The 23,892-nt window shown below is 45.0% G+C and overlaps 1 protein-coding gene across 3 annotated transcripts in view; it reads right to left on the bottom strand.

The window, feature by feature from the left end:
* vav3b (vav 3 guanine nucleotide exchange factor b) overlaps positions 1-23,892 on the bottom strand; it is a 185,449-nt gene that overhangs the window by 38,417 nt on the left and 123,140 nt on the right. For all 3 annotated transcript variants that reach the window (XM_045694484.1, XM_045694483.1, XM_014141449.2), the window contains exons 15-20: positions 22,815-22,924; positions 17,807-17,908; positions 17,534-17,625; positions 17,392-17,414; positions 16,321-16,354; positions 10,383-10,513 (exon numbers count right to left, since the gene is read on the bottom strand). In XM_045694484.1, the coding sequence (XP_045550440.1) occupies positions 10,383-10,513; positions 16,321-16,354; positions 17,392-17,414; positions 17,534-17,625; positions 17,807-17,908; positions 22,815-22,924 (492 nt within the window). The remainder of the gene's footprint in view (positions 1-10,382; positions 10,514-16,320; positions 16,355-17,391; positions 17,415-17,533; positions 17,626-17,806; positions 17,909-22,814; positions 22,925-23,892) is intronic.

Here is a 23,892-nt window from a genome sequence, read left to right as displayed (position 1 = left end):
TAACTGAATTAACAAAACAACAAACTGTGACGCAGAGAGAAACAAACACTACTCAAAATATAGTAACCCACAAAACCCAGGAAGAAAAACCCCCCAATTAGAGACAACGAGGACCAGCTGTCTCCAATTGGAGATCAACCCCAAAAAAAACAACATAGGTGATCAGTGCATTGTCATAGGCAGACACACAAACAAAAAGACCCCCCACCTAACAAACCCCAAAAAATACACACATGGAATGAACCTTTGTTGTAAACTCCCAGAACCATCCATTCAGTCTGGGATGGAATGGCCTCATCTTCCCATGACTCTAGTTGATCTCTCTAGAACTTAAATATAGAAATAGAAAACAGACAAACCACCCAAAACACCCCCTGTCACGCCCTGAACTACTCTACTATAGAAAATGACATCTTACTAGGGTCAGGACGTGACAAGAGCATTGTATGTGGGACAAATGATTCACTAAACCTCAACCGAATCTTGCAATAAATAATGTGGAACTTGAGCAAGTTGAGGTGACTAAACTGCTTGGAGTAACCCTGGATTGTAAACTGTCATGGTCAAAACCTGTTGATACAAGAGTAGCTAAGATGGGGAGAAGTCTGTCCATAATAAAGCACTGCTCTGCCTTTTTAACAACACTATCAACAAGGCAGGTCCTACAGGCTCTAGTTTTGTTGCACCTGGACTACTGTTCAGTCGTGTGGTCAGGTGCATAAAGAGGGACCTCAAAAAATTGCAAATGGCTCAGAACAGGGCAGCACGGCAGATCCTTAAATGTACAAGGAGAGCTAACATGAATAATATGCATGTAAGTCTCTCATGGCTCAAAGTGGAGGAGAGATTGACTTCATCATTACTTGTTTTTGTAAGAAGTGTTGACATGCTGAATTAATCGAGGTGTCTGTTTAAACTACTAGCACACAGCTCAGATACCCATACATACCCCACAAGACACCAAAGGTCTCATCACAATCCCCAAGTCAAGAACAGACTATGGGAGGTGCACAGTACTACATAGAGCCATGGCTACATGGAACTCTATTCCACATCAGATAACTGATGCAAGCAGTAGAATCAGATTTAAAAAACAGATAAAAATACACCTTATGGAACAGCGGGGACTGTGAAGACACACTCAGGCACAGACACACATACACATGATACGACATGCACTCTGCACACACGTACAAATGGATGTTGTATTGTAAATATGTGATAGTGGAGTAGTGGCCTGAGGGAACACGCTAAATGTATTGGGTAAAGTGTTATGAAATGTAATGTCATATTTGAAACTGTATATAACTGTCTTAATGTTGCTGGACCCCAGGAAGATTAGCTGCTGCCTTGGAAGCAGCTAATGGAATAAGGCCTTTAAGAAATGTAAGAACTCTCAAGAGCAGCCTGATTTTGTTCTATATAAACGTCACAGAAATTAGGCACAGAGCACTATGGATGAAGCTAAGAGGTGTTATTTTGCTGATAAAATGATTGAAAACAAAAAGTACTCTAAAAAGCTTTGGAAATCATTTAAGGAACTAGGCTGTAGTACCAAAAACACATTAAACAGTATTGGACTGAACATTAGGCGGGAGAAGGTATACGATAAAGCAGAGGTTTTTTATTTTTTCAGTTCTGCCACCAGCAAGCTGCCCACCAGTTCTGATTTGTATGGAAACAAACAAGTCAAGAAGTATTATGTAGAGTTAGGGGTTCAGCAAAACTATTTTTATTTTTGCAAAGGTAGCAACAGCTAAAATAGCCAGTATGCTAGCAGCTTAAATGCTCTGAGAAAATTGCCCCCTGCATTACACATATCGTTAATCTCTCCCTTGAACAAGGCATCTCTCCCAGGGACATGAAACAAGCTAAAGTTATACCTCTCTATAAGAAGGGGATAGAGTCTGACCCTGGGAATTACAGACCTGTATCTATCCTCAGTGTAACATCAAAGATCCTGGAGAGAATTGTACATGAGCAAATTTATGAATATGTCAACAAACAGGGTCTAATGTGTGATTTTCAGTCGGGTTTTAGAAAAACATACTCCACTGATTTATGTCTACTTTACTTGACTGGCTTCATCAGGAAAGAGATTGATGAAGGAAATCTGTGTGGAATGGTACTGCTTGGCCTGCAGAAGGCCTTTGATACAGTTAACCACTGTATTCTAAACTGGAGGTACTGGGGTTGAGCAGTATCCCTCTAGGCTGGGTAAAGTCCTATTTGTCAGGTAGGGAGCAAGTATTAGAGGTTAATGGTTCACTGTCTCAGGCAAAACCTATGAGTTGTGGCGTTCCGCAGGGGAGCGTGCTTGGGCCTCTACTGTTTGTACTGTATTTAAACGATATGAAAGATGCTTGTTCTTGCTGTCTTTTCCTTTATGTCGATGACTCTACACTTCTGATGTCTCACAAAAGTAAAACTATGTTGGAGAGCATACTTAGCACAGAGCTTACTAACATTAGCAAATAGCTTGGAGATAATAAACGATCTCTGCACTTAGGTAAAACTGAGGCAATTCATTTTGGGTCCAGACCAAAATTGTGTAGGTCCTTTGAAATCAGAGTGGAGCTAGGGGGTGAGGTGCTAACGACTAAAACCGTTGTTAGCTACCTGGGATGCATCCTTTATGGAAGCTTGGGAGGTGTGAGCATGATGTCACGTTGTATAAATGACTGGAGACCCAAAATATAAAACATCCCATGAAAAGGCACAGGGACGAAGCCCAAAACAAACACGTATACCAAACACACAGGGATGTAACCCAAAATAATAAATACACAGGACGAGACCTGCAATACACTACACGGGGCGAGACCCGTAATAACAAGTGCACAATACACGCAGCACGAAAGCCGAAATAACAAAGCACAGGTACTCACAGACCAACGGACTTGGGAACAATAACCGACAAGACAATGGTAAACAGAAGGCACACATCTACAATTACCTATCATGGGAATTGGAATCAGGTATGCGTTGGTAGAGCATGGTGTTTGCAACGCCAGCATGGTGTGTGCAACGCCAGTGTTGTGGGTTCGATTCCCACGGGGGGCCAGTACAAAAAATAAAAAATACATTTAAAAAATGCATGAAATGAAATGTATTGTCACGACAGTGACGGATGGTGGCGCCCCTCCTCGGCCGGGCGGAGCTCGGCGGTCGTCGTCGCCGGCCTACTAGCTGCCATCGATCCCTTTTTGTTTCACTTTCGTTTGGTTAGGTCTAGGTAGGCACGCACCTGTTTTGGGTTAGTCATTAGTAAGGGGGGGTTATTTAGGTTAGCGTAGGATGTATGTGGTTGTACGTGATTGTGTTGCTTGTCCGGGTTTTGTGTGTTCGTAAAGAACGTGTATTGAGTTTTTTCCTTCTGCCAGTGGTTTCTTTTATTTGTGTACACCACCGCAGAATCGTTCAGGGCTGCGCCCCTATACCTTGTCGACCACATACAGTGCTTCAAATAAAGAAGTGTGGTCACGAACTCTCTCTGTCTCCTGCGCCTGACTCTACCTCTCCTGTTGTTCCTCGAGCCAGCCCGTGACATGTATGCATTCACTACTGTAAGTCGCTATGGATAAGAGCATCTGCTAAATGACTAAAATGTAAATGTAATGTGACAGTTCAGTGACCCCTAGAGGCTGATGAAGTAGACCTCCGGAACTGGTGCACGGAATGAGCAGCAGTACCGGGGGAATCCGTGACACATGACCACTAAAGTGCTAGGGAATGTTATTGCCAGGACTAAGATATTGTCTAGAAAGTCCAAGCTGCTTGTTAAGGACTCCATGAGAGGGCTAGCCACTGCCCTCATTCAATGCCATTTTGTCTACGCTAGTATTTACTGGTTTGGGGGCTTATCTAAGCTTATGAAGGAGAAGCTCCAGATAGCTCAGAATATATATATATTTTTAAAGGGTCTAATTAATTAACTAATATCATTAATACAGTGCATTTGGAAAGTATTCAGACCCCTTGACTTTTTCCACATTTTGTTACGTTACAGCCTTATTCTAAAATGTATTAAAATTGTTTATTCCCTCATCAATCTACACACAATACCCCATAATGACAAAGCAAAAAGAGGTTTTTAGACATTTTTGCAAATGTATAATTAAAAAAAAAACAGAAATACCTTATTTACATAAGTATTCAGACCCTTTGCTATGAGACTCAAAATTGAGCTCTGGTGCATCCTGTTTCCATTGATAATCCTTAAGGTGTTTCTACAACTTGATTGGTGTCCACCTTTGGTAAATTAAATTGATTGGACATGATTTGGAAAGGCACATACCTGTCTAAATAGGGTCCCACAGGTGACAGTGCATGTCAGAGCAAAAACCAAGCTATGAGGTCGAAGAAATTGTCCATAGCGCCCCGAGACAGGATTGTGTCGAGGCACAGATCTGGGGAAGGGTACCAAAACATGTCTGTAGCATTGAAGGTCCCCAAGAACACAGTGGCCTCCATCTTTCCTCAATCATCACTCCATCAAGACGTTTGGAAGAAGTGTGTGTAGATTGAAGGGGGAAAAAAAACCAATTTGATCCATTTTAGAATAAGGCTGTAATGTAACAAAATGTGGAAAAAGTCAAGGGGTCTGAATACTTTTCAAATGCACTGTAAATACAAATACAAATTAACACACTAGTGAAGCAGAAGTCACTAACACACTAACACACTAGTGAAGCAACAGTCACTAACACACTAACACACCAGTGATGCAGCAATCCCTAACACACTAACACACCAGTGAAGCAGCAATCCCTAACACACTAACACACCAGTGAAGCAGCAGTCACTAACGCACTAACACACTAGTGATGCAGCAGTCACTAACGCACTAACACACTAACACACTAGTGAAGCAACAGTCACTAACACACTAGTGATGCAGCAGTCACTAACACACTAACACACTAGTGAAGCAACAGTCACTAACACACTAACACACTAGTGATGCAGCAGTCACTAACGCACTAACACACTAACACACTAGTGAAGCAACAGTCACTAACACACTAACACACTAGTGATGCAGCAGTCACTAACACACTAACACACTAGTGAAGCAACAGTCACTAACACACTAACACACCAGTGAAGCAGCAGTCACGAACACACTAGTGATGCAGCAGTCACTAACACACCAGTGAAGCAGCAATCCCTAACACACTAACACACCAGTGATGCAGCAGTCACTAACACACTAACACAATAGTGAAGCAGCAGTCACTAACACAATAACACACTAGTGATGCAGCAGTCACTAACACACTAACACACCAGTGATGCAGCAGTCACTAACACACTAACTCACTAGTGATGCAGAAGTCACTAACAAACCAGTGAAGCAGCAGTCACTAACACACTAACTCACTAGTGATGCAGCAGTCACTAACACACTAACACACCAGTGAAGCAGCAGTCACTAACACACTAACACACTAGTGAAGCAGCAGTCACTAACACACTAACACACCAGTGATGCAGCAGTCTAGTAACACACTCAGTCCTAGCGGTAGTTGTTATTCTGTCTCTCACTGTTCAAATAAACCTACCATTAAAATTATAGACTGATAATTTCTTTGTCAGTGGGCAAACGTACAAAATCAGCAGGGGATCAAATACTTTTTTTTTCTCCCCTCACTGTAAGTGTATAATTCTTGTGCAATTCATATCTACAGTTTAGGCTACATTGAGGTTTTTCTTTCATTTCTTTTTATCTGACGTTAGTACGTAGCCTCACCTTAATTAACCTTTAGGGCCTAACTATAACGCGCCAAATGCTTTTGGGAACTTGGGTAGAAAAAAACAAAATGTTGTTATAACTTCAATCCACTGTCAGAGTTTAATTAAACAAGAGAAAAGCTGCGAAATGGAGAGTAGAAGGCAGGGTCAGAACTGTACTCTAATGTTTGGGAAAATATTTGGTGAAGTGTAACAGTGTGGGGTTTATGTTATGTGTGATGATTTTGAGGCGGTACAGAAATTTGACAGTCACAAGACGGGGACTTTAAAATGACTCGTCAAGGGAACTGTACTGTTCAGATGGGTTAAACGGAACAGTAGCCTGACTGAAATCTGGATTTTGAATTGGGTCTATAACCTCTCACATTGCCTAATATTAACTCCTGAAGAATTAAGCATTTCTTGCAGTAAAACTTTACACCAAATGTACATTTTGACTCTGGAACAAGAGAGGAGAAATATGATGTATTACTTTCAGCATCTTGAGAGAATAAAATGCTTGGTTAGGGACTGTCTCTAAAAGGTGGTGTTGCTATCTTTATCAGCATCATAAAACCTGATAGCTCAGTTAGGGACCGTCTCTAAAAGGTGGCGGTGCTATCTTTATCAGCATCATAAAACCTTATACTGCGGTTAGGGACCGTGTCTAAAGGTGGCGGTGCTATCTTTATCAGCATCATACAACCTGATAGCATTTCAATCCCAAAATATACATCCACACTGAAATCTTATCAAAAACATGTTAGGTCGAACTGGACATTTAGCATAGAAAATCTTTCCAGTACATTTTTAATTTTTTTTTATTCCCTAAATGCCTTTGCTGCGTCAGAGAAGCAGAGATGAACGAGGAAAGACAAAAACTAACCAACTTTATTGAAGCATACATTCTATGGTTTTATTACATTATTCTGGTGAGCAAGAGTTTATTCAGTCTTCTAGGGGAACAAGTAATGACAGAAGAGAAGCTGTATGTATCTAATAAATTGACTAATAAAATGTCTACCAAAATGTCTGAAATTATAAGCAGAAACATAAGCCTATCTAAAAGAGGCCTTCCAAAAGATAGTTCTCCCATCTCTGACTGCACAGCACCGTTTCTATATTAGCGGGTTAGGGTCGGGTGCAGGGATTTTATCACATATAGTTGGGCGGTTGCAGATGGGTATTATCAATTTTGGGCGGGTGCGTGTAAACAAACAGCTAGCACGCGCATCACACACACACACACACACACACACACACACACACACACACACACACACACACACACACACACACACACACACACACACACACACACACACACACACACACACACACACAAACACACAAACACACACACACACACACCTCCAGTAAATCATAGCTCCAGAGCATACTTCAGTGGCGAGTCGTTGGATGTCGGGCTCCCGAGTGGCGCAGCGGTCTAAGGCACTACATCTCAGTGCTAGAGGCATCACTACAGACACCCTGGTTTGAGTCCAGGTTGTATCACAACTGGCTGTGATTGGGAGTCCCATAAGGCGGGCCCGTGTCGTCTGGGTTTGGCCGGTGTAGGCCGTCATTGTAAATAAGAATTTGTTCTTAACTGACTTGCCTAGTTAAATTAAATTGAAAAAAATACAACAGGCTGGTTTACCACTAAATAATAAATCTGATGAATCCCAGAACAGTGGAAGCCCTCTGAGTGACTCTCACTGAAATACTAAACTATTGTGTTACATTCACCGCTTCAAGCAGGACTGAAACTGACTGACTGACTGGGGGGGTTTATCAAAATCATCAGGATAAAGTCTCTCACCAGACACAACCTGAGCCAGCTTTTATCGAGGAACGCAAACCAAGCTTCATGAAATCAGTCTGTTATGTCAATCTAAGATCCAGTCCTGAAACTAAGGGCATGTTGTGTATCTCCCAGGGTGTTTGTTCTCTCTCTCTCTCTCACCCCTTTATTACAGTATGAAGTGTGTCTCAGCCCCATGCAACTCCTCTTCAAAACATACATTAGATTGAAAAGTGAATCTGAAGCCCATCTCGATGATTCATTCAGCTTAATAACATTTCATCTGAAAGCTGTGGAGAGCCCCTCTCTATTTGTTACGCCCTCGTAAGCGTATGATAAAGATTAAACTTATTACCCTGGTGCAGTAAACAGGAGCCACCCTGAAGGATCAAATTAAATTACATTGATTGATTACATTGTCCTGGCTGACACAGGGAGGGGGTGAGAGAGAGAGAGAGAGAGAGAGAGAGAGAGAGAGAGAGAGAGAGAGAGAGAGAGAGAGAGAGAGAGAGAGAGAGAGAGAGAGAGAGAGAGAGAGAGAGAGAGAGAGAGAGAGAGAGAGAGAGAGAGAGAAATAGAGTGAGAGAGAGAGAGAGAGAAATAGAGCGAGAGAGAGAGAGAGAGAAATAGAGCGAGAGAGAAACAGAGCGAGCGAGAGTGAAAGAGAGCGAGAGAGAGTGAAAGAGAGCGAGAGAGAGAGAGAGCGAGAGACAAGTGATATAATTGCCTTCAGGATAGAACAGGGGATATGAAATCTCAATGTTCTGTAATCCTATCCTTTAGAACTCTTGGGGGAACCCGTTGGAAGATTAAGTATCCTTATTAGAATGTCGTTATGGATACTGAAGGGAGGGATAAAATAAACACATTTGCAAATGTGCACTATCATTCTCCAAATTCGGAGTAGGCTACCACCTTCCAGGGGACATAGCCTATACAGAGTTCATGGTAACCATGGTGACCACGCCAAACTTTCACACTTTTCAACTCAACTCTTCGTCCAGTAGGTTTATTAATGGTCTCTTAGCAACCATTTCATAGCCACGTTGTGTGTTTTATCAGTTAGTTAGAGATCAGTGAGAGATTATTCCGTACTTTTGTATACTTTTTACCCAGAAGTTCTGAAACTCACGAGCCAAAAGTGGTCCCTGAAAATGGTGTACTTCGTCACATACGTGCAGATACGTGCACCACGTCAGTGATCAATTCAATTAAATTCAAGGGGCTTTATTGACATGGGAAAAATATGTTAACATTGCCAAAGCAAATGAAATAGATAATAATCAAAAGTGAAATAGAGAGAAACTAAACTGATTCAGACACAAGGACTCTACAGAGAAGGACTCTACAGAGAAGGACTCTACAGAGAAGGACTCTACAGAGAAGGACTCTACAGAGAAGGACTCTACAGAGAAGGACTCTACTGAGAAGGACTCTACAGAGAAGGACTCTACTGAGAAGGACTCTACAGAGAAGGACTCTGCAGAGAAAGACTCTACAGAGAAGGACTCTGCAGAGAAGGACTCTACAGAGAAGGACTCTACAGAGAAGGACTCTGCAGAGAAGGACTCTGCAGAGAAGGACTCTACAGAGAAGGACTCTACAGAGAAGGACTCTACAGAGAAGGACTCTACAGAGAAGGACTCTACTGAGAAGGACTCTACAGAGAAGGACTCTGCAGAGAAAGACTCTACAGAGAAGGACTCTGCAGAGAAGGACTCTACAGAGAAGGACTCTACAGAGAAGGACTCTGCAGAGAAGGACTCTGCAGAGAAGGACTCTACAGAGAAGGACTCTACAGAGAAGGACTCTACAGAGAAGGACTCTGCAGAGAAGGACTCTACAGAGAAGGACTCTACAGAGAAGGAACTAACTGTAACACATTCTCACATACAGGCACATTAGTGACCGTCTAATGTGGCTATATTATAGCCATACTGTCACCATTGATCTCTCTCTCCCTCACTCTGCTGTGTAGGCATCTTGCTAGCTGTCGCTCATTTGGTGAGGTGTTGAAAGTCATTGGCAGAAACTCGAATTGCTAGTGGATGGCCCACGTGGGGGAAAAAGTGGGGGAAATGGCGCCGCATAGCATGCAGAAAACAGTCGCTTTCAAACTAGGGAATTCGTTGCTAATTAAGGTAAAATAGTAATTCTGTATAAATTACACATTGACACGTCCTGCCCAAAGCGGGAGGTTTAAAAAATACTTACAAGTTGCCAAAAAAACTATTTATTTTTTTATAAAACTAACAAATGGTGACAGTATGGCTACAATATAGCCACATTAGACAGTCACTAATGTGCCTGTGTGTGAGAATGTGTTACAGTTAGTTCCTTCTCTGCAGAGTCCTTCTCTGCAGAGTCCTTATGTCTGATTCAGTTTAGTTTCTCTCTCTCTGTGTGTGTAGCACTTGATTAATCAATTTAAGTCACTAATTGGCTAGATCAACTTCTCGGCTCTCACAGATCTAATCAGAAGAGGCAAGGAAGACAACAGATAGCATACACAAAACCACACACACACACACACACACACACACACACAACACAATCCTCATGCACAGCAGGAGTTTCATCACTCCTGGCTGAAGAAATCAATTGACAGAGCTGTGCGTGTGTGGGTTACCAACTACCGCCCACTATCTCCTCTTAACGCTGACCTCTATGTAACGCTTCTGTGGTGATTCACCTGGAATGAACTGGAAGAGCATGATGACTGAATGTGTGGGTTAAATCACAGCAGTTAATGAGGAGTGAGGTCACACACACACAGACACAGACACACAGACCTGCACACACATTGAAGCATACGTTCCTTCCGTCTGACTGAGTCGTCACCCACCTGCCACCAGGAGCTGTGTAGGTCGGCACAGATGAGCTCGATGATGTCCCCAGCATGGATGGTCAACGGGGGGGCACTCTGGGGAGAGGGGATGCCACAGTAGTCTCTGATCACCAGCATCCTGGGGAGACCTGGGTAAAAAGGAGAGGAGAAGACACATGCTGAGACAGGGCTATGGTAGACCTGGGGACAGACAGAGGAGAAGACACATGCTGAGACAGGGCTATGGTAGACCTGGGGACAGACAGAGGAGAAGACACATGCTGAGACAGGGATATGGTAGACCTGGGGACAGACAGAGGAGAAGACACATGCTGAGACAGGGATATGGTAGACTCAACAGCCTTGGTTTCTCAAATGACTGTCCCTCCTGGTTCACCAACTACTTCTCAGACAGAGTTCAGTGTGTCAAATCGGAGGGCCTGTTGTCTGGACCTCCGGCAGTCTCTATTGGGGTGCCACAGGGTTCAATTCTCGGGCCGACTCTTTTCTCTGTATATATCAACAAAGTCACTCTTGCTGCTGGTGATTCTCTGATACACCTCTACGCAGACGATACCATTCTGTTTACATCTGGCCCCTCTTTGGACACTGTGTTAACTAACCTCCAGACAAGCTTCAATGCCATACAACTCTCCTTCCGTGGCCTCCAACTGCTCTTAAACGCAGGAAAAACTAAATGCATGCTTTCAACCGTTCGCTGCCCGCACCCACCCGCCTGACTAGCATCACTACTCTGGACGGTTCTGACGTAGAATATGTGGACAACTACAAATACCTAGGTGTCTGGCTAGACTGTAAACTCTCCTTCCAGACTCATATTAAACATCTCCAATCCCAAATTAAATCTAGAATCGGCTTCCTATTTCACAACAAAGCCTCCTTCACTCACGCCGCCAAACATACCCTCGTAAAACTGACTATCCTACCGATCCTCGACTTTGACGATGTCATTTACAAAATAGCCTCCAACACTCTACTCAGCAAACTGGATGCGGTCTATCACAGTGCCATCCATTTTGTCAACAAAGCCGCATATACCACCCACCACTGCAACCTGTATGCACTTGTTGGCTGGCCCTCGCTACATATTGGTCGCCAAACCCACTGGCTCCAGGTCATCTATAAGTCTATGCTAGGTAAAGCTCCACCTTATCTCAGCTCACTGGTCACGATAACAACACACACCTGTAGCACGCGCTCCAGCAGGTATATTTCACTGGTCATCTCCAAAGACAACACCTCCTTTGGCTGCCTTTCCTTCCAGTTCTCTGCTGCCAATAACTGGAACGAATAGCAAAAATCGCTGAAGCTGGAGACTTATGTTTCCCTGACTAACTTTAAACATCAGCTATCTGAGCAGCTAACCGTTCGCTGCAGCTGTACATAGCCCATCTGTAAATAGCCCACCCAATCTACCTACCTCATCCCCATATTGTTTTTATTTACTTTTCTGCTCTTTTGCACAGCAGTTTTTCTACTTGCACATCTATCACTCCAGTGTTCATTTGCTAAATTGTAATTACTTCGCTACTATGGCCTATTTATTGCCTTACCTCCTCATGCCATTTGCACACACTGTATATAGACTTAATTTTTTTCTATTGTGTTATTGACTGTATGTTTTGTTTATTCCATGTGTAACTCTGTGTTGTTGTTTGTGTCGCACTGCTTTGCTTTATCTTGGCCAGGTCGCAGTTGTAGATGAGAACTTGTTCTCAACTAGCCTACCTGGTTAAATAAAGGTGAAATAAAATGAATAAATAAAATAGAGCTGGGGACAGACAGATGAGAGGACATATGACTTCTAGATGGCCAGAGTCGCTCCCCTCCTCAACCCCTCTGATGTCCTTTCTTTCCAAAACACTTGTCTCTGACCAACTGTCTCGTTATCGCTCTCAGAACCATCTTCTGGACCCTAACCAGTCAGGCTCCAAGACGGGTCACTCAAATGAAACTGCTCTTCTCTCTATGATGGAGGCTCTCTGCACTCCCAAAGCTGACTCTCTCTTCTCTGTTCTCATCCTCCTAGATCTATCCACTGCTTTCAACAATATGAACCATCAGATCCTCATCTCCACCCTCTCAGGGCTGGGTGTCTCAGGCTCTGCACACTCCTGGATTGCATCCTACCTGGCAGGCCGCTCCTACCAGGTGGCGTGGAGAGGATCTGTGTATCTCAGCTTGGATGTTGGCACACCACCTCAACCTCAGCCTCGAAAAGACGGAGCTGCTCTTCCTCCCGGGCAAGGCCTGCCCGCTCAAAGACCTCTCCATCACGGTCGACAACTCCAAGGTGCGAAGAACATTGCCGTGACCATGGAAAACACCCTGTCGTTCTCAAACATCAACAACATCAAAACAGTGACTCACTCCTGCAGGTTCATGCTCCACAACATCTGTAGATTACAACCTTTCCTCAAACAGGAAGTGGTACAGGTTCTAATCCAGGCAGTTGTCATCTCCCGTCTGGACTACTGCAACTCTCTGTTGGCTGGGCTCCGCGCTTCTGCCATCAAACCCCTTCAACTTATCCAGAACGCTGCAGCCCACCTGGTGTTCAACCTTCCCATGTTTTCTCATGTCACCCCGTACCTCAGCACACTCCACTGGTTTCCAGTCGAAGCTCCCATCCACTACAAGACCTTGGTTCTTACTTACGGAGCAGCAAAAGAAACTGCCCCTCTCTACCTTCAGGCTATGATCAAACCCTACATCCCAACCACCTCAGCTAGACTAAAGACACCTGCCAGCCAGACAAGGCCTCCTACTCTCCCCCAGCCTGCTCCCGAAGTTAACACTTAAACACATTTACCTTACAGCCATAGTCTTCTTTAGTGTGGTCCCAGATCTGTTTCTGCGTTTTTAACCACCTCCTATGGTCATTTGTGTGACAACAACCATAGGAGTGAGCTAGACAACGGCATAAACAGATCTGGGACCAGGCTAACAGTCTTCACTCCTATTAAAACCAGTGCTGCTGTCCTCAGATGACTGAACTGTCATGGCAACAAGCACGCATGTGCTGTTTAATAAGAACAATATAAAGCCAATACGCATAACGGTATTCCTTTCTGCCTGCCTGTCTTTCTCATGAAGAGATTAAGTTACGGATATTAATTTCATCTCTAAGCGACTCAGGCAGGCATAACTCTATTGCCTGGCCCAGAGGAGAGGAGCACAGGTAAGGGCATAGAGAGAGGCTGGAGAGTTTAACCAGCAGAGAGGAGGAGAAACAAGGGAACAGAGAGAGGCTGGAGAGTTTAACAAGCAGAGAGGAGGAGAAACAAGGGAACAGAGAGAGGCTGGAGAGTTTAACAGAGGCAAGGGCACAGAGAGAGGCTGGAGAGTTTAACCAGCAGAGAGGAGGAGAGACAAGGGAACAGAGAGAGGCTGGAGAGTTTAACAGAGGCAAGGGCACAGAGAGAGGCTGGAGAGTTTAACCAGCAGAGAGGAGGAGAGACACGGGAACAGAGAGAGGCTGGAGAGTTTAACAGAGGCAAGGGCACAGAGAGAGGCTGGAAAGTTTAACCAGCAGACAGAATGAGAAACAAAGGAACAGAGAGAGGCTGGAGAGTTTAACTGTGGGCGTCCTCCTATCCCTGCCCAGGCTTTTCTTAATGAATCCACCCACTCCAATCCATTTGTCTCCACTACACACTGTCCTTCCTCCCTGGCTCCCACCGTAGACTAGAGGTGGGGGTAAAGGCCTTCCTCCCTGGCTCCCACCGTAGACTAGAGGTAAAGGCCTTCCTCCCTGGCTCCCACCGTAGACTAGAGGTGGGGGTAATGGCCTTCCTCCCTGGCTCCCACCATAGACTGGAGGTAAAGGCCTTTCTCCCTGGCTCCCACCGTAGACTGGAGGTAAAGGCCTTCCTCCCTGGCTTCCTACCGTAGACTGGAGGTAAAGGCCTTCCTCCCTGGCTCTCACCATAGACTGGAGGTAAAGGCCTTCCTCCCTGGCTCCCACCATAGACTGGAGGTAAAGGCCTTCCTCCCTGGCTCCCACCATAGACTGGAGGTAAAGGCCTTCCTCCCTGGCTCTCACCATAGACTGGAGGTAAAGGCCTTCCTCCCTGGCTCCCACCATAGACTAGAGGTAAAGGCCTTCCTTCCTGGCTCTCACCATAGACTGGAGGTAAAGGCCTTCCTCCCTGGCTCCCACCATAGACTGGAGGTAAAGGCCTTCCTCCCTGGCTCTCACCATAGACTGGAGGTAAAGGCCTTCCTCCCTGGCTCCCACCATAGACTGGAGGTAAAGGCCTTCCTCCCTGGCTCCCACCATAGACTGGAGGTAAAGGCCTTCCTCGCTGGCTCCCACCATAGACTGGAGGTAAAGGCCTTCCTCCCTGGCTCTCACCATAGACTGGAGGTAAAGGCCTTCTTCCCTGGCTCCCACCATAGACTGGAGGTAAAGGCCTTCCTCCCTGGCTCCCACCATAGACTGGAGGTAAAGGCCTTCCTCCCTGGCTCTCACCATAGACTGGAGGTAAAGGCCTTCCTCCCTGGCTCCCACCATAGACTGGAGGTAAAGGCCTTCCTCCCTGGCTCTCACCATAGACTGGAGGTAAAGGCCTTCCTGCCTGGCTCCCACCATAGACTGGAGGTAAAGGCCTTCCTCCCTGGCTCCCACCATAGACTGGAGGTTGGGGGTAAAGGCCAATCTGTTAGCACTAGATTCTTAGAAAGTGGATTGAATTGTGTTCCATCAGTGTGGATGTTGTGATTATTTACTATGTGTTCTTCATCATCGTCATCTGGCAAACCCTTCTCATGAAGTGCAACTTGGTGAACCCTTCTCCTGAAGAGTTACTTGGCGAACCCTTCTCCTGAAGAGCTACTTGGCGAACCCTTCACCTGAAGAGCTACTTGGCGAACCCTTCTCCTGAAGAGCTACTTGGCGAACCCTTCTTGGCTAACCCTTCACCTGAAGAGCTACTTGGCGAACCCTTCTCCTGAAGAGCTACTTGGCGAACCCTTCTTGGCTAACCCTTCTCCTGAAGAGCTACTTGGCGAACCCTTCACCTGAAGAGCTACTTGGCTAACCCTTCACCTGAAGAGCTACTTGGCGAACCCTTCTCCTGAAGAGTTACTTGGTGAACCCTTCACCTGAAGAGCTACTTGGCGAACCTTTCTCCTGAAGAGTTACTTGGCGAACCCTTCTCCTGAAGACCTACTTGGCGAACCCTTCTCCTGAAGAGTTACTTGGCGAACCCTTCTCCTGAAGACCTACTTGGCGAACCCTTCACCTGAAGAGTTACTTGGCGAACCTTTCTCCTGAAGAGTTACTTGGCGAACCCTTCACCTGAAGAGTTACTTGGCGAACCTTTCTCCTGAAGAGCTACTTGGCGAACCCTTCACCTGAAGAGTTACTTGGCGAACCCTTCACCTGAAGAGTTACTTGGCGAACCCTTCACCTGAAGAGTTACTTGGCGAACCCTTCACCTGAAGAGTTACTTGGCGAACCCTTCACCTGAAGAGTTACTTGGCGAACCCTTCACCTGAAGAGTTACTTGGCGAACCCTTCACCTGAAGAGTTACTTGGTGAACCCTTCACCTGAAGAGTTACTTGGCGAACCCTTCACCTGAAGAGTTACTTGGTGAACCCTTCTCCTGAAGAGTTACTTGGTGAACCCTTCACCTGAAGAGTTACTTGGCGAACCTTTCTCCTGAAGAGTTACTTGGCGAACCTTTCTCCTGAAGAGTTACTTGGTGAACCCTTCACCTGAAGAGCTACTTGGCGAACCCTTCACCTGAAGAGCTACTTGGCGAACCCTTCACCTGAAGAGTTACTTGGTGAACTAACTTTGAAGTTTTCATCTTTTAGACTTTTAACTTGAAGTTGTTAGATGGTTATATAGGCCACTTTCACAGCACCGGTCTTCACATGAGGTCTCTGTTAAAACTGTAGGAAGTGAGACGGTCGAACTGTACTGACCTGGGTCTGGTTGTTTCCGCACCGTCGGAGCCCTCTGTGGAGAGAGAAGGAATGTCATTCACACACATCACACACAGGTGCACGCAGACACACGCACGAACATGCACACACGCATGAATACACATGCAGAAACACACACACGCCGAGAGAAACAGACACACAGAGAAACAAAACACAGAGAAAAACACACACACACACAGAGAGAAACACACATAGTGCAATACCAACTTGACCTGCTCTATAGTGTGAGTCATAGACGTTTATTCATCTGTGAACACTGGGAATTTTCTTTCTGTTTTTCTTACAACAGTAAGACGTGGTACCTACCAGATACACATATGAAGAGGGTGTGCTGTTCATTACAGTCCCTCCTACACACATACAGTATCTTACCCTTGTGTTACACTTGTGTGATTGTTAAGAAAGAGTGTGAGCAATCTAGTCTCACTATGAGTCAGGTTCAGCAGGGCAGGAGACAGTCAAAAGGATACATTCAGTTAATGGAATGGAATGGCTAATGCTATGTATTTAGGAAATCGAAAATCACATGCATCCATCTATCCATTTATCATGTGTCTGCTTGTGTGTCTGTTTGTGTGTCTGTTTGTGTGTCTGTTCGTTCGTGTGCCTGTTCGTGTGCCTGTTCGTGTGTGTGCCTGTTCGTGTGTCTGTTCGTGTGCCTGTTCGTGTGCCTGTTCGTGTGCCTGTTCGTGTGCCTGTTCGTGTGCCTGTTCGTGTGCCTGTTCGTGTGTTTGTTCGTGTGTGTGCCTGTTCGTGTGTGTGCCTGTTCGTGTGCCTGTTCGTGTGCCTGTTCGTGTGTGTGCCTGTTCGTATGCCTATTCGTGTGTGTGCATGTTCGTGTGTCTGTTCGTGTGTGTGTCTGTTCGTGTGTGTGTCTGTTCGTGTGTGTGTCTGTTCGTGTGTGTGTCTGTTCGTGTGTGTTTCTGTTCGTGTGAGTGTCTGTTCGTGTGAGTGTCTGTTGGTGTGAGTGTAACATTTCTCGGGCTATTGAAAATGTATTGCCGTGGTTACCCTCTCTAAGTAAGAGCAGTAGTGCAGTGCGTGTCTTACCTCAGGCCTCAGCTTGGCAGAATCTGAAAGGAGGTGGACAAGGGCAGAAAGCACTAAACAGAATAACATTTTGTAAAGAGACATCACTGGAGCATATGATAGTAAAAGTCAATGGTTGTAGAGGCACATCTCCATCTCTTACCAGTTTTTCCACAGACGCCCACTCTACCCAGACACTCCTTATGAGCGCCTAGTCCACACTTAAGACAGAGATAGCCCTGGTTGAAGATACCCCTGGAGGAGACAGGAGACATTACAGGTACAATACCAATCTACACCACTATTTTCAACACTGTTAACCACGGAGACTTCAGGAGAAATACTATTATGGGATGTTACTCTGAGAGTATGGATAACCAGGTATTAACAAAGAATAAACACACACACACACACACACACACACACACACACACACCTGAGGAGCAGGTGACAGGAGCTACAGGTAGTGATTCTGATGAAGGTATGCATCCTGAACTGGTGGGAGTTGTTACTGGAGTTCTCTGGTCTGATGTTGGATCTGTTTAGAGAGAGAGGGGAGGAGAGGGAGGGAGGAGAGGAGGAAGAGAGGGGAGGAGGGAGAGGAGAGGAGGGAGAGAGAGAGAGAGGAGGAGAGGGGGGAGAGAGAGAGAGGGGAGGAGGGGGAGGTGAGGAGTGAGAGAGAGAGAGGGGAGGAGGAGAGGAGGGAGTGAGAGAGAGAGAGAGGGGAGGGAGAGGAGTGAGAGAGAGAGAGAGAGAGAGAGAGGGGAGGGAGAGGAGTGAGAGAGGGGAGGGGGAGGAGGGAAGGTGAGGAGGGAGAGAGAGGGGAGGAGGGGGAGGTGAGGAGAGAGGAGGGGGAGGTGAGGAGGGAGAGAGGGGAGGAGGGGGAGGAAAGGAGTGAGAGAGAGAGGGGAGATGGAGGAGAGAGAACAGATGGTGTGTGTGTACAGAGTGTGTACAGAGTGTACAGTGTGTGTACAGAGTGTGTACAAAGTGTGTACTGAGTGTACAGTGTGTGTACTGAGTGTGTACAGAGTGTACAGTGTGTGTACAGAGTGTGTACAAAGTGTGTACTGAGTGTACAGTGTGTGTACAGAGTGTGTACAATAGAGCTATAGGACTACAGCAGGTATCTTCCAGAGGGATAGTCTCCTACATTATCATGAGAGACTAATATGTTGAAACCAGCTGGGTCCTTGAAATCACTTTGAAGTTGGAGTGAAAGGAGCCGTAACCAAACTGTTGCTTAGTAACTCACTATGCCAGGGAGCACTTCATCTGATGGCTGCTCTCTGCTCTGTGATTGCCTCCTGGTTCTGGTGCTCATGTCTGTTGTGATGGGACAGTTTGTTGCCTAAATATCCCCCTTGGCGTGCCACATTTACACATTTACACAGCTGCACAAACACACACAGACAGACACGCAAACACCACGCCACACACACCCAAACACACACACCGACCTACACAAACACACACACACACCTACACACCTACACTCACCTACACTCTGCAGAGGTAGATGTCTAAGTGGAAAAGCATTATGGGTACTTAGCAGTAAGTGAGTTTCACTTCCCTCTCTCCAAATCAAAATCATTTCTCCTCTCCATCTCTTCAATTCCGCCACTCCAGGGCCCTGGTTTGAAACAACATTTCCTAAATCGATTTCGCCAAGACAACCGTTTATAAAGATGGGTCAAATTGTACGATTAGAATGGACACCCATAACTGTCACCCCAAAGTACGCTATGATAGAAATAACGTGTTGGAGTAGTGACAAAACGCACACAGCACCAGTCAAAAATGTGGACACCTACTTATTCAAGGGTTTTTCTTTGTTCTTACTATTTTCTACATTTCAGAACAGTGAATTCATCAAAACTATGGAATAACACATATGGAATCATGTTGTAAGCAAAAAAGTGTTAAAACAAATCAAAATATATTTGAGATTCTTCAAAGTAGCCACCCTTTGCCTTGATGACAGCTTTAAACACTCTTGGCATTCTCTCAACCAGATTCATGCCGTAGTTACCTGGAATGCACTTCAATTAACAGGTGTGCCTTGTTAAAAGTTAATTTGTGGAATTTCTTTCCTTCTTAATGTGTTTGAGCCAATCAGTTGGGTTGTGACAAGGTAGTGTCACACCCTGATCTTTTTCACCTGTCCTTGTGATTGTCTCCACCCCCTCCAGGTGTCGCTTATTTTCCCCGGTGTATTTATCCCTGTGTTTCCTGTCTCTCTGTGCCAGTTCGTCTTGTATGTCTTTCAAGTCAACCAGCGTGTTTTCCAGTACTCCTGCTTCTATTCTCTTTTTGATAGTCCTCCTGGTTTTGACCCTTGCCTGTTTTCCGGACTCCATACCCACCTGCCTGACCATCCTGCCTGCCCTTACCTCGTGCCTGGACTGAACTGGTTTTGACCTTTTGCCTGTCCATGACCACTCTTGCCTACCCCTTTTGGATTGATTAATAAATATCAAAGACTCAAACCATCTGCCTCCCATGTCTGCATCTGGGTCTTGCCTTGTTCCCTTATAGGTAGGGGTGGTAAACAGAAGATCACCCTTTTTGGTAAAAGACCAAGTCCATATTATGGCAAGAACAACTCAAATAAGCAAAAATTACTTTAAGACATGAAGGTCAGTCAATACGAAAAAAAATGTCAAGAACTTTGAAAGTTTCTTCACGTGCAGTCTCAAAAACCATCAAGCGCATGGATGAAACTGGCTCTTATGAGGACTGCCACAGGAAAGGAAGACCCTGAGTTAACTCTGCTGCAGAGGATAAGTTCATTTGCTGCCCAAATAAATGCTTCACAGAGTTCAAGTAACAGACATACCTCAACATCAAGTATTCAGAGGAGACTGCGTGAATCAGGCCTTCATGGTCGAATTGATGCAAAGAAACCACTACTAAAGGACACCAATAATAAGAACACCAACAAACATGAGCAATGGACATTAGACCGGTGGAAATCTGTCCTTTGGTCTGATGAGTCCAAATTTGAGATTTTTGGCTCCAACCATCGTGTCTTTGTAAGACGCAGAGTAGGTGAACGGATGATCTCTGCATGTGTTGTCCCACCGTGAAGCATGGAGGAGGAAGTGTGATGGTGTGGGGGTGCTTTGCTGGTGACACTGTCAGTGATATATTTAGAAGTCAAGGCACACTTAACAAGCATGGCTACCACAGCATTCTTCAGCGATACACCATCACATCTGGTTTGCGCAATAGGACAATGACCCAACACATCTCCAGACTGTGTAAGGGCTATTTGACCAAGGAGAGTGATGGAGTGCTGCATCAGATGTTACCCAACCTCAACCTCAACCAAATTGAGATGGTTTGGGATGAATTGGACAGCAGAGTGAAGGAAAAGCAGCCAACAAGAACTCCTTCAAGACTGTTGGAAAAGCATTCCAGGTGAAGCTGGTTGAGAGAATGCCAAGAATGTTCAAAGCTGTCCTCAAGGCAAAGGGTGGCTACTTTGAAGATTCTACAATATAAAATATATTTTAAATTGTTGAAATTTTTTTGGGTCACAACATGATTCCATGTGTGTTATTTCATAGTTTTGATGTCTTCACTATTATTCTACAATGTAGAAAATAGTAAAAATAAAGAAAAACCTTGGAATGAGTAGGTGTGTCCAAACTTGACTGGTACTGTACATTTTCTTCACAATATGAGTGAGACTTCAAATTTAAGCAAAGGTCAAAACAACTCTTGAACTCACTTTAGTCCTAGTAAAAGTAAAAGTTTATTTTACCTTTATTAAACTAGGCAAGTCAGTCAAACCCTAACCCGGAAGACGCTGGGCCAATTGTGCACCGCCCTATAGGACTCCCAATCACAGCTGGTTGTGATACAACCTAGCCTAGAATCGAACCAGGGCCTGTAGTGACGACTCTAGCACTGAGATGCAGTGCCTTAGACCACTGCGCCACTCGGGAGCCCGAAAAGACAGTGAATATTCCTGAGTGGCCTAGTTACAGTTTTGACTTTAATCTACTTGAAAATCTATGACAAGACCTGAAAATGGTTGTCTAGCATTGATCAACAACCAATTTGACAGAGCTTGAAGAATTTAGAAAAGAATAATGGGCAATATGTTGTACAATTCAGGTGTGAAAAGACTTACCCAGAAAGACTCAATGCTGTAATCGCTGTCAAAAGTGCTTCTACAACAAAGTACTGAGTCAGGGGTGTGAATACTTATGTAAATGAGAGATTTCTGTATTTCAATTTCAATAAATTTGCCAACATTTCTAAAAACATGTTTTCACTTTGTCATTATGGGGTATTGTGTGTACATGGGTGAGAGAATTGAGGCTGTAACACAAATAAATGTGGAATAAGTCAAGGGATAGGAAAACTTTCTGAAGGAACTGTATATGCCATTTAGCCATCCCTGTGGCTCAGTTGGTAGAGCATGGTGTTTGCAACGCCAGCATGGTGTGTGCAACGCCAGCATGGTGTGTGCATGGCCAGGGTTGTGGGTTCGATTCCCACAGGGGGCCAGTACAAAAATAAATAAATATAATAATAAATAAAAGAATGCATGAAATGAAATGTATGCATTCACTACTGTAAGTCGCTCTGGATAAGAGTCACTGCTAAATGACTAAAATGTAAATGTAAATTTAGCCAACAAGCTCTCACAGTACAGAATCAAACGTTTGTCCATAAAGGTCAAATTTCCAAGGTTAAATCAAGGTATTAATTCCAAATGGTAAAGTTAAGGGTTAAGATTTAGGATAGGGTTCAAACAAAAACAACAGAAAATAATTGCCTAGCACTGAGATTGAATGCCATAGACTCGGAGCCAGAGCTCACGGTTTACACCCATTCACCATCCCTTTCCACAACGCCCTAGCAAAACCCAAGTCTACTTGATGGTAATAGTGCTCACCATTGCCCCTAGTGGCCTGGGTTTTAAGTAATCTCCTGACATCCTGCTTACCTGGACGGACGTCTTATTTCGCAGTGGATCGTGAGCGACCTGGCTGACTTAACAAATCATTTTATTCATTACAGTCATGCGAGCGTACATTTTTCATATGGGTGGCCACAGCAGGAATCAAACCCACAATACCGAGCCACATTCAGTATTTTTTTTAAACGTAGTGGAACGTTCAATTAAACGGAAAAGGTGCTGCACTGAACGACCAGTTGAAAGACAGGGAGGGGTTGGGTTGTGGGCTCAAAATGCACCGTTGCCCTTTAAATACATCACTTGTTTCTTCAAGCCACACCCTGCCACACCTACCAAACAGCATATATGTACCTCAAAGTCTGTTCAGGAATGTACAAGAACAATTTTGGGGAAACATGTCGTTCAGTGCAAATCGTTCTGCAATGTAGCAAACATTCAATGGAGCTGAACGCACCACACACAGGACCACCATGACACAGACACAGAGTACAGCCATAGCCCAGCTCACATTGCCATGTCAAACTGGTCCAGCCACTTCTTCTTCAGCTCCTTGGTCTTGAAGAAGAACTCAAAGCCGCTCTGCCCCTGCTGATGGGTCAGGTAGAAACCATAGAACCACTGGGGAGGGAGGGAGAGAGGAAGACAGGGAGTGAATGGCAAAGTTACACACGCTCTCTGTCTCTATCTCTCTGTCTCTCTCACACACACACACACAAATACATACATACAGTGCCTTCAAAAAGTATTCACACCCTCTGACTTTTTGCTGTTACAGCCTGAATTTAAAATTGATAAAATGTAGATTTTTTTGACCACTGGCCTACACACAATTCCCGATAATGTCAAAGCGGAATAAAGTTTTTATAAAAAATAAAAAATAAATCATTAAATATGGAAATCTGAAATGTCTTGAGTCAATAAGTATTCAACCCCTTTGTTATAGCAAGACTAAATACGTTCATGTGCTTAGTAATTCACATTATAAGTTGCATGGACTCACTCTGTGCGCAATAATAGTGTTTAACATTATTCAGGCACTTGTCATCTCCCGTCTGGATTACTGCAACTCGTTGTTGGCTGGGCTCCCTGCCTGTGCCATTAAACCCCTACAACTCATCCAGAATGCCGCAGCCCGTCTGGTGTTCAACCTTCCCAAGTTCTCTCACGTCACCCCGCTCCTCCGCTCTCTCCACTGGCTTCCAGTCGAAGCTCGCATCCGCTACAAGACCATGGTGCTTGCCTACGGAGCTGTGAGGGGAACGGCACCTCCGTACCTTCAGGCTCTGATCAGGCCCTATACCCAAACAAGGGCACTGCGTTCATCCACCTCTGGCCTGCTCGCCTCCCTACCTCTGAGGAAGCACAGTTCCCGCTCAGCCCAGTCAAAACTGTTCGCTGCTCTGGCACCCCAATGGTGGAACAAGCTCCCTCACGACGCCAGGACAGCGGAGTCAATCACCACCTTCCGGAGACACCTGAAACCCCACCTCTTTAAGGAATACCTGGGATAGGATAAAGTAATCCTTCTAACACCCCCTTAAAAGATTTAGATGCACTATTGTAAAGTGGTTGTTCCACTGGATATT

The sequence above is a fragment of the Salmo salar genome, chromosome ssa14, assembly GCF_905237065.1.
Source record: "Salmo salar chromosome ssa14, Ssal_v3.1, whole genome shotgun sequence".
Taxonomy (NCBI): domain Eukaryota; kingdom Metazoa; phylum Chordata; class Actinopteri; order Salmoniformes; family Salmonidae; genus Salmo; species Salmo salar.
This window is presented reverse-complemented; position numbering and strand designations above follow the sequence as displayed.